The sequence below is a fragment of the Podarcis tiliguerta genome (genome assembly GCF_965153285.1).
Source record: "Podarcis tiliguerta genome assembly, chromosome: 2".
Taxonomy (NCBI): domain Eukaryota; kingdom Metazoa; phylum Chordata; class Lepidosauria; order Squamata; family Lacertidae; genus Podarcis; species Podarcis tiliguerta.
Window position 1 is genome coordinate 91,182,125 of NC_139535.1, and position 15,881 is coordinate 91,198,005.

General features: G+C 42.3%; 2 protein-coding genes across 6 annotated transcripts in view; one reads left to right on the forward strand and one right to left on the reverse strand.

The window, feature by feature from the left end:
- Positions 1 to 10,317, forward strand: part of CSNK1D (casein kinase 1 delta) — a 39,275-nt gene extending 28,958 nt beyond the window's left edge. For 2 of the 3 annotated variants that reach the window (XM_083430147.1, XM_083430145.1), the window contains one exon: positions 605 to 2,747. Coding sequence is in view for 2 of the 3 variants with exons in the window: in XM_083430145.1 (XP_083286271.1) it covers positions 605 to 655 (51 nt within the window). In the remaining variant the exon portion in view is untranslated. Of the gene's footprint in view, positions 1 to 604; positions 2,748 to 8,305 lie in introns of those variants that run through there. The other variant, XM_083430146.1, reaches the window with a different exon arrangement.
- Positions 8,442 to 15,881, reverse strand: part of SLC16A3 (solute carrier family 16 member 3) — a 31,872-nt gene continuing 24,432 nt past the window's right edge. For all 3 annotated transcript variants that reach the window (XM_083430142.1, XM_083430141.1, XM_083430140.1), the window contains 2 exons: positions 14,365 to 15,132; positions 8,442 to 13,764 (listed from right to left, as the gene is read on the reverse strand). In XM_083430142.1, the coding sequence (XP_083286268.1) occupies positions 13,502 to 13,764; positions 14,365 to 15,132 (1,031 nt within the window). In that variant the 3' untranslated portion in view covers positions 8,442 to 13,501. The remainder of the gene's footprint in view (positions 13,765 to 14,364; positions 15,133 to 15,881) is intronic.

Sequence of the window (15,881 nt, forward strand, 5' to 3'; positions counted from 1 at the left end):
ATGACTAGACTGACAATGACTTCTAGATCCTAGAATCCACTTAATCCTTATCACTTTCAGCATTCTGGTTGTGATTGAGAATCTACACTGCCAGGTTGGGCACAAATTTCTGACTGCAGAGTTCACAGGGGCCTTGCTTAATACTGGCATATGCTATGGAAAGGATCTTGTAGAACATATTCAATACAGTGTTGCTGCTAAAAAGATGGATTTCTTTTATATAACACTTGCATTTATCACCCTATCTCTTGATTTGGGTTTCATTACTGATTCAAGAGCTTACCCAAGTCATCCGGTCTTTTTTGCCAGCATGTGCTTCTTTCCTCGTTCTTCATACTATTTCTCCTTGTTCATGAGGTGCCTTTGTTGCCTTAGCCTTTACGCAAAAGGAAAATGCCATTCACTTCATGGGTGCCACCTGCTGGGTGTAACGGCGATTCCGTCAGGACGTAGATTTGTGCCCACTCATTTCATCCTTCTGAAGTGAATGCATCTGCTCAGTTGTATTTATGAGGAGTGGCCAAGAAGACTTTAATGGATCAGTTTTTATGCCGTTTCAGTAGGTGTGGGCTGATATTGACACCCTGTTCCTTGGCTTCAATAGATTCCTGCTCTGGCGACGACCAGTATTCTCCAGTCTGCTGTGCATCGGTGAAATGTTGCCATTGAGGGGCAGATAATGCATGGCTGATCTCCTGTTACCAATGGCTTTTACTAGCAAAACTACCCCAAACTAGAGCAGAAGAAATAATACAACTGGATCTCTCCTTGCTACTTAAAGATACTCGCAGGAACATGGACAGAATCCAGCAGTTGCCACTACAAGAGGCTTTGGCCAGAAACCTGATAACCTTATGTGAACTCTAGCAACACAGCTGGAAGAGGAAGAGACGGTTTACAGCATTAACCGCCTGTTATTTAATAGCCATTTCAGTTCTCCCTCCACAGGCGGCAGCCTTTTCCCCCTTTTTATTGTTCTACTGTAACTATAAATCTTTTACTTGGTTTAAGAAAGTTTTGTATTCATTTTGCTAAGATTCTTGGCTTAACTCTCTGTAAAAAAAAAAGAAATCAATCTCGTTTTTGTCTGATTTGGAACCTGTGTAGAAATGTGAACAATCCTGAAGTTTAAAACAAAATAAAAACAAGACTTGAAACTTCTTGTAAACTTAAGTCAGGCAGGGAATGTGTAAATGAATTTGAACAGTCTGCTTTTATTTTACACTGTTTACTTTTGTATGGTCCCATTTTACAGAGGAGTATTCTCAATATTTTTTTTAATACATTTTTATTATCTTTGCTTTTGGCTGTCTTGTTCTTCCAGGGGTTTTTTTTTTTTTAAAGTTCAGTCACCATGCAGCATAAACATATTTTTATTCCAATGTTTATTCGTCTCTAGTACTGTCCAAGAAAGAGCAGAAGATAATTTTAAAGAGAAGTAGCCAAACCCAGTAGAGGTGATAAGATCACTTCATAGACTCTGAAGAACAAAAGTCAAAGCTCTAAAATAACCTGTTCAGGAAGGTTTTATTAAGTGAATGTAAAATGTATTCCTAGAGCAGGGTTCCATGTGAGTGACAGGATCCATGATTTCTGCTTGGTTTTTGGTACAGATGCCAATAAAATCTGAATGCTGTCACTGCGGTGTGAGCAGCGTTGTAGTAGGTGTGCTTCTCTTGAATACGCGGAGAACGACAAGTGCTTAGAGCTTGCTGCATTATGCCAAGGCTCCGAGCTATAAACAAAATGTTCCTGCTGCGAGATGCCAAGAGAACATTCAAGCTTGTTGAATTCTTTAATATTAAAGTGTGCAAGTCTGGAACAACTGGCCTTCAGCTGATGATATACATAAGTAATGGCCAAAACACTTACCTTAGCAAATGAGTGTGCCAGCTATAAATATGGAAGAACCTTTGTTTTCATGAGCAATATATTTATCCCACTGTAATCTGGGAAAGTAGAAGGCATGTGAATCATACCAAATACCACTCAAAGTACCATCAGTCCCACCTTGGGAATGAAGATGCAATACATAGATATGTTGTGTTACTACTTTTTAATCAACAAATGTGAGATTCATGCTTCCTTGGAAACTTGGTGGCTAACAGAACTCCATGGTTTTATTTTGCTCTTAATTTGCAATGTTTTTAATTGTTTCAAAGCTTTGCCAGTTCCTTTTTAGTTTTGTGGATATGAACAATCTTGTCGCTTTCCTTTAGCTATGTTAGAACATTAACCAAGTGCTTATTTGTATTTTAAAAGTCTTGATTTGATGCAACCCACAATTGGGGAAGTGCAATGAGAATGTTTTTAAATGTTGGTCCATGGAGAATTTTGCATAACTGTATCACTTGGTTACTGTGGATGTTGGTTCTTTAGGCATGTGCACTTCCATTTTGTACAGTTCTACACTTCTGTGTGCTTTCTTTGTAAATACTTGTGGTCAAATGATGTAATGTTAGAGACTTATAAAGGCAGCCTCTTCTTCTCTATATATATCTGGAACCTTCAATTGCTGTACTATACTTAAAAAGTTGACTGATGCAAATTTCTAGACTTGTACTTGGTTGTGGGCAGTCTGCGCCCTTCCATTATAGTTAAATCCCACCATCACCTACTGAAAATATAGTTAGAATGTCTCTCTAAACCTGTGTACTGGTATCAAGTTATCTCGGAACACCTCATTTGTATTACCACTGTATTTGTGTACTTTAATAATTGTGTAAATAAATTCATAAGGACTTCTATCTATTTTGCCTTTATTTGCACATCTAACGGGTTCTCTGCTTATAGAACAACATATTTATTCAAAGCCAACTGCCAGAAATTTTAAGGCAGGGGTGGGGAACCTCCAGATGTTGCTGGACTACAACTCCCATCTTCTCAGTCTTATCAGCCATGCGGTCTGGACCTGATGGAAATTGGATACCATCAACATCTGTAGTGTTATAGGTTCCCCACCTGGGTTTTAAGGCCAGGCATCTGCTTTGACTTCTGAGCTTTCTTGTGGAGTTGATTTTTGTTTTGCCAGCTTTTATAGTTTAGCAAGCCTTTCCCCTTTCTCCTCCTCTTGTGTGCTCTGGGAACAGTATTGGTTTCTAGATGAGATAGTTGTGAAGACAGCAGTGTTCATTCTGCTGGGATGAGTGTGAAATTGACCTGGGGTGTGGCCACTGAAATTTGAGGGAGGTGATGTGAAAATTTTCTGGGAGTTCGATTGGGAGGAAATGGAAAGTTGGAAGTGGAAAAAGCAGGGCGGATTTATCACCAAAGGGTGAGATACACTGTAAGTCAGTGGTTCCCAATTAGCTAAGTACTGCGGACCCCTACTTTTGAAAATGTTGATACCTGTATGGTAGTTTTTGTTATGTGGACGGTGCCACAGACCCCTAGGTGGGTTATGTGGACCCGTGGGCTCTATGGACCACCAGTTGGGAACCACTGCTGCAGGCAAAAATGGAAAGGAAGATCTGGGTCTATCTCACTGTACCATGCATTTTTCAGCATTGGATGCTGAAACATTCATATAGCAAAAAGAGTCAATAAGTAAGGGCTGAGATGTAAACTTAGGAAACTAGTCAATATCAAAACCTGACAAAATGGAGTGATTCCTACCACCAGTGGCAGTCACAGTCTCTTTACTGTACCATGAAATGTAGACGCTCAGAAATAAAACCAGACATTACACAGTCATGTAGAATAAGCATGATTGTAATAAAAGTCACATGGCTGTTAAGCCTCCAGTGGGATTATTCCAAAAGTAGCAGGTCAATCTTTGGGAGACCTGACTCATCTAAAAGATTGCTGCGCTATACTACTACCCAGCAGAATACTATATCCTGGAGTGGCTAAGCAAAACAAACAGTGAAACCTTCATACCTTGGATGGTTATGTATCACTTACACTGCCGTCTTCAGTTGCGCTGCAGATAGGCTGTATTTGGTCGTTCCAAAAGTGAGACAGACAAGGGCTTGTCCTTCACCTAGCAATATACCTGGCAGTGGAAGCTGGATATGCATGCAGAGGTGAACTCTTGTTTCAGTATTTTGCAAACCTTATTTTCTCTCCAACTGGAGGCACACCTCACTTTTACAGCACTTTTAAGAGTTATTGAATAAGAACTTCTCTGTCCCTCTTGCAACAGCCTGCTGCATTAGTTTCGTTCCTGTTTTCCCTCCTTGCAGCAGCACTCGGAACAGCCAACAGAATACAGCAAGGACTCAGAATTAGAACCAACAATATTCTACATCATTAAAATAATAAAATGCAAAACAGTAACTACTGAACAGTATTGAAAGAAGGATGTGGGGGAAACCATTTTAAATATCAGGCAGTAAATGAGTACTTAACGCTGATCTGGGAACAGGATTGAGAGCTTGTTGAAAGCAAAGTTGTCAAGTGGAAGCAGAATACCAGCGTAAAGAATTATAATCAAAGCTTTTGAGGCAGGGAGTTCCACATTCAAAACACAACCATAAAAGGTCAGGGTGCAGACAGGGACTTTTCTTCCCCCAGCCCGCTTTCTGCCAAGAAGAAAGAGGTCAGCACCCCACCTCTCCTGAACTAGCTTGCTCCTTCACCTGCATGCAATTCCTGATTGCCCATGGCAGGAGTGGGAAACCTGAGGCTCCCCAGAGGTTGCTGAACTACAACTCTCAACAGCTATATCAGGTGTGGTCAGTGGCCCAAGATGATGGGAGTTATAGTTCAACTGCATCTGGAAGACCATAAGTTCTGCACCCCTGGCTAGTGGCTCCTAGGCGAGTGCTTAAATACAAGGCTGATACAAGTTTTCTTTTTACAAGTGTGGAAGCAATTTACTTTGGGTGCTTTTTGGATGGCCTTTTCATGGCCCGATTTGAGAAGCGCTACTGTTAGGCTGTATGGAGCGCTACTGTATGGAAGTGAGAGCTGGACCATAAAGAAGGCTGATCGCCGAAGAATTGACGCTTTTGAATTATGGTGCTGGAGGAGACTCTTGAGAGTCCCATGGACTGCAAGAAGATCAAACCTATCCATTCTTAAGGAAATCAGCCCTGAGTGCTCACTGGAAGGACAGATCGTGAAGTTGAGGCTCCAATACTTTGGCCACCTCATGAGAAGAGAAGACTCCCTAGAAAAGACCCTGATGTTGGGAAAGATTGAGGGCACAAGGAGAAGGGGACGACAGAGGACGAGATGGTTAGACAGTGTTCTCGAAGCTACAAACATGAATCTGACCAAACTGCGGGTGGCAGTGGAAGACAGAAGTGCCTGGCGTGCTCTGGTCCATGGGATCACGAAGAGTCGGACACGACTGAACGACTAAACAACAACAACAACTGTCAGGCACCGACCTACTTATTTTCACTTACTTGGTGTTGCCTCCACAAGACTTAGTCAGCACTGATGGGATGGCAGTGCCTCTGTTCATTCATCATAAAGAAGAAGTGCTGGCCTGTCACTGGCTACATAATTCTCTCATACTGGCTAACTATAGCTATAGGATTAGAGTTGCTGTGTTCAGCAAATAACTTAAAATCCAGAGGAGCTCTCTGAATGTATTAGTCTCACAAGGAAGCAACCTGGGTAGAGAAGGGCTGGGGGGCTTTATCTCTGGCCCCACCCTAATACATGGCTCCCTCTGCCATGCACAGGGAGATCTGAAACAAGTAAGCCTAGGCACAAAGATCTGGACAGGTGTTGGCTTCCCTGGGTCCTGGAGCACTGTTAGGACTTCCAGTATCCAGGGAAGTCTCAACATAGAGGCCTCCCTGCTGCAGGGAAGAGGAATGGGAAGCCAAGCAGAGGTGTGCTGTTAGGAATGGGACCAGAGACACAGCCCCACACTGCAGCTTCATGAGAACAAAGTGAAGGGGGCCAGAGTTTCGACTAAAACCATTAAGTAGGCTCAAAATGAAACAACCGCCTCTTTCTGGACATAAAGGCTTACGATATGAATTTATGTCACCTGCACTTAATGAGAGTAAAGAACAATTTTGTCTGGTGTTTCAACAAACGGCCTCGGTCCAGTATACCTGAAGGAGCGTCTCCACCCCCATCGTTCTACCCGGACACTGAGGTCCAGCACCGAGGGCCTTCTGGCGGTTCCCTCACTGAGAGAAGCCAAGTTACAGGGAACCAGGCCAAGGGCCTTCTCGGTAGTGGCACCCGCCCTGTGGAACGCCCTCCCACCAGATGTCAAAGAGAAAAACAACTACCAGACTTTTAGAAGACATCTGAAGGCAGCCCTTTTTAGGGAAGCTTTTAATGTTTGATGTATCACAGTATTTTAATATTCTTTTGGAAGCCGCCCAGAGTGGCTGGGGAAACTCAGCCAGATGGGCAGGGTATAAATAATAAATTATTATTATTATTATTATTATAACATTTAGCAAAAACATTTCTTCAAAACATTTTTTTTTTTTTTAATAAAAGCCCTCGAGTTACTGGCGTTCCAAGTTAATTTTGCCTGCAGTTTAATATGTGTGCTTTTTCCTAATTTGGGTTGTGCAGAAGCTATTGCCATCTGCCCCTCCATATAATTCACACTCATTCAGTGTTCAACCACCCTACAGTAAAGCCTGGCTGTTATTTTGTCCTAATAGTACTTTGCCATATGGTGAGCTGCTCAAAATAAACAAAAACAAAGAAATCTAGATTTAACCTAGTTTGTGTATCATTAATCCTAAGGATTTTAGTTCCATAGCAGAAACTAGTTTCTAGACTTTTCACGCAAAGTACATATGTATTTGAGTAATATTGGGATCTGCTCTCTTTTCTTTTTAATGACTGGTGCGGTACTGAACTAGGGAAGTGGGGTTAACCCTTTTCCACATCTGGTTTTAATTTAAATCCCTTTGCAAAAGCTTCTGAAGGGGAGAAGTTAAACAGAGGAAGAGTGTTCAAACCAATTATTTCCCTTCACTGCAGCCCCACCCAGAACTTTCTGTCTCTTCTCCAACCCCTCAACTCCCAATTTCAACACCACCCCCACCATCCTGAATCTGCTACAGTTTGTGTGATCCCCCCCCCAGCCCCATATTGCAGCATATCTTCATTTAGAATGTTTATCCCACTTCATAGCCCTGAAAGGCTCTCAGGGCAGCTTATGAAAGATTACCCTATTCAAATTTGGCTTCAGGAATAGAAGTAACATGGCGCCCTTATGGAGCTAGGATTATCAAGGCGGCATTCCCTGCCTTTATTCTTAGTCTTCCCTGGTTTTGACACTTAGCTTTTGCCCACTGGCCAGCAACTCCCACTGTTCTGCGCGCTAAACATGCAAAGTGTTGTATGTAGCCCCATCTTTAAACAGCAGCGGCCGCAGATGTATGCAGACCCTTATTTAAAGCCCAGCGTTACCCTGAACCTACTAGTATTGCTGTAGAAAATACAACGGAGCAGGCACATTTCCCACAAATTGTGGAGCTGCATAAAATCCCTAGCCCCTGAACTGGTTCAAGAAAAAGCAGCATACATCCTTTTTTAGGCTTGGTTCCAGAAGCATGAGGATTATGTTTCAGTGGTAAAGGTTAACAACTCAGAAACCTAAAATTCTGGGTAGTATTAAATAGTCAGAACCCAGTGCTTTCAAAGCTCTATGTTCCCATTTTAAAACAAAGTTTACATCCACACATTTAAAATACAGTTGCCCCCAAAGAATACTGGGAACTGTGGAAATTGTAGCTCTGTGAGGGCAAATTACAGTTTCCAGGATCCTTTAAGGGAAACCATGGGCTTTAAATGTGTTTTAGATGTATGGTGTGCATGTGAACTTTGACTTCTTTGACTTCGATGTTATTCCTCATGTAGGTTTTCATATTGTGTCTCAGTAAATGACACAACTCTTCCTTTTGCTACTTAAGATAGATTAGTGTGCCTTGTGAGATAGGACGGAAGCAGAGCTTGGGGTCATTGGCTTAACTTGTTCATTTGACCTGTTTTTATATCAGTGCTCCATATATTAAGTGAAAGGACAAGCAGTTAGAATACCAACCACCTACATCCTTACTTAAGGTCGGTCGCAAGAATTAGAACTTCAAATTTTTGAAGTAGAATTGCAGGCAAAGATCACCTAGACAACTGCAGATTAAAAGAGACAAGGCAACCTGATGGAGAAGTCAGATGTTTTTGCAAAGTAGTCAGAAATTTAAAAAAACACCCCTCCAAGCCCAGTGTGTTATTTCAAGAAAAATAGATAGCCTAGCTTATATCTGTCTGGACCCACCAACCTCTGATCTAGAAGTCTTCCCTCGATCTAGAAGTGCGAACATGATTATTTCCCATCTGCTTCTCAGAGGCATTATCTATTTTTATGTTTCAGGTTTGGAAACCTAGCACGACAAATAGATGCCTGAGCTAAGGCTGGATAGAAAATTAGGCTGTTGACTAAGCCTCAGAATAAAATAAAAATAGCAGAAGAATGAATTTTCAGAGCCATAATTCCTGATGCAACAATATTTTGACAACAGAATAAATAGCTTTATTCACTATGGTTGTAACAGTTCACTAGAAAAGCATAAATCCAGATTACATTGACATGACATCCACATTGTATTACATTAAAGTGCATTTACATGAAAGCAGGGACAAAAGTGACTTCACTTGCTTCAAACCTGTCACGAGCACAGTCGTACGCAGCCATATATTGCACGCACACACGCACACGCCGACAATTGAGACAGACAAATCCTGCACAAAAAACATTGCCCATAGCACACAAGAGCTTTGTTCTCCTGGAAAACCCTCCCTCACCACTGAGCTGCTGCTGTAGCAGCAGCTGCTGCTGCACTTTTGAGAATGAAGAAGGCAAACCTCTGAGCGTACGGTAACGGTTGAAAGGGGCTAATTTTGTTGAAGTATGAAAAGAATTGCATAGACTCTGGATAAAATAGCGTAGAAGGGACTCACCAGAATGGATCGTTTCCAAGCATCTTGTGCTCACACACCCTCATCACATGCCCCAGGGTGGTGTGTGCCTTCAGCAATTGTGTGTTGAAGGGGGCAGGGGAAAAACAAGGCTCTTGGTCACTATTTAAAGGTCTGTTGCATCATTCAACCTATTTGGTTCAACTGCTTTCCTTCCTCCTCCAAACGGATAAAAATATAGATCTTTATATACTACGTATTTAAAAAGAGAATAAAAAATAATTTGGTACTTTTGCTTTATGTAGTAGAGAACCCAAGTTGGTTCTTTTGTCTGTTCGGATACCTGAATGCAGGGATCTGTGTGCGAGAGTATCAATGGACCCACAGTTTCCCCTGCACACACAATCTTCCCCATTCATCTTAGAAGGGCATGCTGCGAACCTAGGCTGCATAACGTGATACGTGTGCCACATCCCTTGAAAAGAATCAGAACCTTTGTCCATTCAAGAGATGCTATGCGTGTTCTTGAGCACATGCAAGTCTCTGGATCAAAGGGTACGTGTGTAAGCTGCTGTAGCTCATTTAAATTTGCGGACGTGTTCTCCTGCATCAAGCCTTTTGCGCCCATTTGCACTCACACATACATGTTTACATACATTCCTTATAGAAAACATCTGGAGGGGATAACAGAAAAGTCCATCAAATATAGAATAGTCAAATGTCATCTGGCACTGTGTAAGTTATAGCCGTGTACCGAACAGAAAACAGTGTCGCAATTTTTACTTCACAGAACTGCACCAAGAGGTAGGGGGTTCTTTTTATCCCTTGCAGTTAGCGTAGAAACTCGTGGAAATGTTAATTGTACATTATGCATAGTACATTTCTTCTCTAGAGATTTTGCCCCCACCCCAAAAAAAGGAACTCAAAGGTATTAAGATTTATAGTCAATGAGAAGGTGATGGGGTTTTTCCCTTGCTTTTTGTGAACAAAGGCGTTGTAAGCAGCTTTCTGCCTTGAGAAGAAATGTATGAAGCCGAGACTCAAATTGTCCCAGTAAAAGGATCTTCCTTTGTGTCCCTGATTTCTGAAATCCTGCAATTCACAAGCTAGTTAAATTTATGTCCCTTAAAAAATGACATCTGGTAAGAGCTTGGACAAAGGAAGAGCAAAGGTACATCATTCCTCCCAGCATTTGTGACTGTTTAAAACTAGTTTGGCCAAGTCCTGTGAGGTGAAAGCAACACTTCCCTATGGCTCTAGCTTCCCATTTCTTATCTCCTTTCTCTCTTTCTCCTTTTCTCTTCTAAATATGTAAGCTGCGATCCGGAGGGCTACTGAGCTGAGTCGTTTATTATTACTATAATTATCAAAATGGCAGCCCCACTCACTCCTTGACAAATAGCTTTTGAAGCTTGGGGAGTAGGGAAGTTGTTAATATTTAGTTCTTTCCTTTTTATTTCACAACAACCAACATGTTGCTTTCTAGGACTGGAAGTGTAATCCACACTGCAGTTTAATAATAAAGAGTACAGCATTTGCTGAGGGCATGTGATTCTGCTCCCCTGCCCCCAGCACAGTCCAGAAGCAGATGTATAGTGTTGAATAAGCTCTACATGAGTCAGTGCAGCAGAACACATGTTTCCTAACCATCTTAAAACAAAAGGCATAGCCAGAATTCTGCAAAGGATCTGCAGCTGAAAGAGGACAAGGAGACTGTTCCGTACAAATAATGTACTGGGTTTACAAATAAATAGCTGGTGTATGCACGTCTAGGAGAATACAAAATAATAAAATTATCAGGCAAACATCTGGCCCCTGCCATCAAATACACTTTAATGCAATACCCAGTATGAAGTTCTCACTAGATCAATGCTTATCAAAAACAGGAACATATTAATGAAATTTTGGCTATGTTGAGGAGCCAGCTTTGGCCTGGCCCCTTTTTTGGACTGCCCCCCCCCCCCCAAAGACGCTGACATGCCCTCCCTTGCAAATGTTTTATGTGGTACAGCTGTCTTAGCCTACCATTTTTTAATCGTTTCATCTGGGCATCAACCCGACACCTCATTTTGGTGCTCAGAACAATCAATTCCTTCTCATAATGTAGGTTAACTTAGATCTTGGTATCTTCACCCAAAATACTATGCATTCCAGGTCAAGGTTGACCTAAGTTTTGTGAAGTTGTTTTTGCCTAGGTTTGGCCATCAGCTGCTACTACTAAATTCAGAAGAATAGAAGCTTCTGCTAAATGTAATGTTATCAAAAGTAATACTCAGCACATTCCCCCTTTGGTTAAACATTATGTTAGAGATTAGAAGTCTTTGACTATTTTCTTTGTGTCTTGGCAATGCTCCTATTCATTCCTCCACATGCATGTGAGGAGGAAGTGCACTTGTTGGCCTCACCCCCTCCATCATGTCCCCATCATCCCCTCCCTGCATCCCTCTGTGTTTCAGCAGAATTTCTCTAGGGAGGAGCCTGCTTTCTCTGCTGCAGAAATTGCATTTGACTGTGTAGAGAGGAACACAACTACAAGCTGTTGGGATCACAATGTAGGGAGGGTGCCAGCAACTGTGTCCCTGTTCTCTTCACTCAAACACTTGGAATCACATGAGAGGGAATGAGTGAACAGGGCTAATATCTCACTGCATTTTTAGGGAAAGAACCATTATCTTTGACACCTGGCAGAATGTGCCCAGTCATCATTTAGTGATCTTGTAAGCAAGTGACAACCAATTTTCTAACGCCGTGAGATGGGACATGCATGCATGGATTTGACCTCATTTCTGGGCTCAGAGTGCATGGCAGAATTGTTTTACCATCCTTTTCCCACTAAGATTATCACGTATCTTCATCAGTCTCCCTTCTTCAGTCTCCCTTCCACTAAGAGCCTGACATTTTCCACATACGCATGGTGTTAGGGACGGTACAAGAGCAGAGGAATAAGCCAATATCCGTCTGCTATCATGTCATCTTACCTGTCTAGTGAGCTTGTAGGGCATGAATGTAGTGTAGTATAGTAACAGGCTAGCCAGACACTTCATGTTGCAGACCAGGTTTCTGCCTGTGTCTGCCACTTGGTGACCCCCTATGTAAACCATAGGATGGGATCGATGCACAACTCAAAATTCTAACCTCAATTCCTTATATCAACTATCCGCATATGTGGTTTTTCATTCAGAACTAATAACCCTAAAACACCCACCTGTGGAAGAACCTCAAATGCCTCCAATTCTGTATGCAAGCCCTTAGAATCATCGGCCCATCTTTAAAATACTTTACGAAGGAGGAGGTTAGAGTCCATGTTAATTGTGAGATGACTGTGATTAACATGCATTAAGTGGTAGTGCGAATCCCGGAGCCAGCCTAGCGGTTCTTTTCAGTAAGGAGATGCTGTGAGTTAAACTGCTTTCGCCTCCCCCAACACTGTGCTTCCAAATGAAACCCATCTCACCTCTGCAAACAACCCTACCTCTGTCCCCAAAGGGTGCCATTTGCTGTCTGATTGCCCACATATTACTTCACAAGCTGCTGAGAGTCACAGAGGCAGGAGAGCTGCACCACTGGAGTTTTAATTCCAAAGAATATGGGTGGCAGGAGGCAAACCTACCTCCTTTGCCCTCCTCTTTTTCCTTTCAACCATTCTATCCTGTAATGACCAACAATCCCATGAATGCCTCAGAATGGAGGTGGTACGGTGTGTCGTGAAAACGCATTTGGTTAGCACCTTTTTGCAACTCTTTTTTTGCGCCTGATCACGCAAGGTGTGGGTGCTCCCCCTCCTCCAGTATCATCTGGAACCTGCAAATGTTGGAGGCTCATATCTAGAAATGAATGCTCATCACCTGTGTTTGGAAGGGCTTCCTCTATAAATGAGGGTCTGTTCTTAAAGCTGAGTTGAGCAGGGAGCACACAAGGATTGCTCTTTTGGCCTGCTAGTACTAAACATCACTTTTCTCCAGATGTCATTTGAGAAGAGCAGTTGTGGAGTTTCCTGGGACGGACTCCTTCTCGGTACATGTCTAATATTTCCAGTAAAAAGGACAATGAAAACAAAACTCATAAAAAATCAATTTAACAAACCAAAAAGTTATTGAAAATTGTACAGGTTATCAAAATTAGATTAGGGTTGAGTCAAATGATCTAAACACATGTGGAAAAGAATAGGTTTGGAAACCTATTAGAGACAACCAAGTCCCTGAGATTTCTCCTTGCTAAGCCATTCCTCCTTAAGCACACAAAGACATGGAAGATACATTGAGGTGCACCACACACACAAAAATAGACGGGTATTTCCTCTGCATTACGGGAACATTTATGTACACTTCCTCTCTAGTTAAAATACAGTTTCATCGAAGTGAGCATTTTCTTGTGATGCATAGTGGGACCTCTACATGTGTTTAGAAGGTCATTTGTTTAGCTTACAGCAGTAGGTATGCCCAGGCAGCTTAGCCTGAAGATCAATCCCATTTTAAGTGGGGAGAAAGGTTTTTAAACAAGCCAGCTTCCAAAGGGTGATCTCACAAGCTGGTTGGCCTCCAGTTCCCAAACAAGATGGCCCAGCCCTAAGCTAGTCCTATTTCTAAAATAAATTAAGTGTTGAAATGTTCTGACTCCTCCTCTAAATATATGGCATTCGTCCATGTCGCATTCACACACAGGTTTCTGGGTTAGTTACAACTTCCCCATTCTTTTCGTCTTTCAGAAAGTGTTCCACTTCAATAGAGTCCACCTTGGCGTTTCCAGATTTGTTTAACTCTTCTCTTTCAGCGACATCTTCTTGTGTGTGTGTTTCTGCTGGTTTTTTAATACAGAAGGCATTTCCCATAGCCAGCACCAAAGCCGAAGTGACCACTTCAACGCCAGCCATAATAAAAACATACATATATTTGTGTGTTGCGTCCAAGACTTTGCCTGGAAGAGAAAATTCACAGCTTCATCAACAACATGTTCAATCAAACCCATTCTCTAAGTTCCCAACTCTCTTAATTTGAAGAAACATTTTCAATAAATTTAGAATCCCTATGAATTCTGATAGCTCTTTATTTTTAACTTTCAGTATGGTACATGTGAGTGCACTACTTCTTGGCTGATTGACAAAGCTGGCCTGTAACCACAACCACTCCACCTTGTCCCTGATCCTCAGTCTGCTCTTGCACATGTCTTTGCTCTTCTGAGCATGCTTCTGGGTACCGGTTGCCAAGAACCAGAGGAGTGGATAGTGTTGTTGTATTCAAATCCTGTTTCCTAATAGCCATCTGGTTGCCACTGTGAGAAGAAGGCTACTAGACTAGCTGGGTCACTGGTCTGATCCAGCAGGCTCTTCTTATGTTCTTAACATAGCCATGGGGCCAACAAATATGTAGGAGGCTTCAAAGCCAAGCCTGCCGTTCATTTCCTCAAAATAAAATAAGTTGTGTCCCATGGTAATTGCCATCACCTTTCTGCCTTTCCCCATAAACCTGCCCCATCCCTTAACTGAGAAATAGCAAATGAACTGAATGTAACATTTACCTGCTGAAGGTGGTCCAATTAGAACAGCCATCGCCTCCATCAGGAGAACTAAACCAATGGCACTGGAAAACTTCTGTGTGCCAACAATAGCCATGAGAACTTCAAACTGAAGAGCACCAACCATTCCATAGGAAATGCCAAAGAAAATGCAGAAGACCACCAGTCCATCATAATTGTAGGCCATGGACCCCATGAGATCAGTAAAACCATTAAAGAGCATAGAAAAGCTAAAGAGGTAGACACAACGGGGCCTAACCCACTTCAAGCCAGCCACTATTCCACAAATAGGCCGAGCAAAGATATCAATCATTCCAAGAATGGTCAGAAGTAAAGCTGATTTGCCATCTGGGTACTTCATATCCTTCGCATAGCTCACCACAAAGACCGGGGGCACAAATAAGCCCAGCACCATGATGGATGCAGCTACTGTATAGATTACGAAGCCACGATCTCTGAAGACACTGAAATCCAGTAGCTTTTTCTTGGTTTGCTTCTCAGGGGCCGCTTGGGAAGCGTCAGGTTTTTTAGGAGCATCCAACGGTCTCATCAGAGCTCCACAAACACAGCAGTTCAAAAGCAACCCCCCCAAGATGAGAAATCCTCCTCGCCATCCATACTCATGTTGCAGTTGCTGCCCCAAGGGGGAAAGAGCGCAAAGAAACACAGGGCTTCCAGCGGCAGCCAAACCATTGGCCAAAGGTCGCTTTTTGCTAAAGTAGCGATTCAGCATGATGAGCGACGGCTGGAAATTGAGCGCCAGGCCCAGTCCTGAAACAGAACAGATGCCAGAGTTTAAATCAGGAACAACATTTAGCATATATAACAGGAGTGCTCTATACTGCAGGTGAGCAATTCACAGCTCAAGATACAAAAATAGCCCAGGTACGGTTTGGGGTATGGCCAAAGACATCAGCATATCTTTAAGGGCTGCATGCTCTTGTCCAAACCTGTGCAGGAAGACTAGCCTCATATAACCAGTATAACCAGCCTCATATAGCCAATATGCTTAAGTCTAATTAATGTATGGAAGGGTTAATACCATAATACCTATCCTGCCAGGCTTAGCTGGGTCACTTCCTTTATCTTGGAAGGAAATGGGTAATCAAGCCTATTGTTGCCCCTCAGTCTACTAGAGAACCCCCAAAGAGATGTGAGCTGGTTGTTCCAGCTCAACCACATGGCTCTCAACAAGTACTCCTGAATTCCTATACCAAGAATGTAGGAACTTTTACCACTTTGGAACTAAGCTAAGTTTTACCACCTGTGCAACTTTTCTGAATGCTGTATGGAAAAGCACATCAAGCTGTCCTTTGGAGAGTTTGTAAGTAAAACATTTTTAAGTTACCAAAAGTGTGGTCTTTTTCTCTGCTGGGGAAGTGGGAAACTTTGGAAGGAATTTAAAATGGCACATTTTAAGGTTTTACAGTCTATATTTCCATGAAACATGGAAACGCCTGGATCAAGTCTGGTAAGATTCACTGCATCTTGATTTCTTTTTTCCCCCTTTTTTATTGACT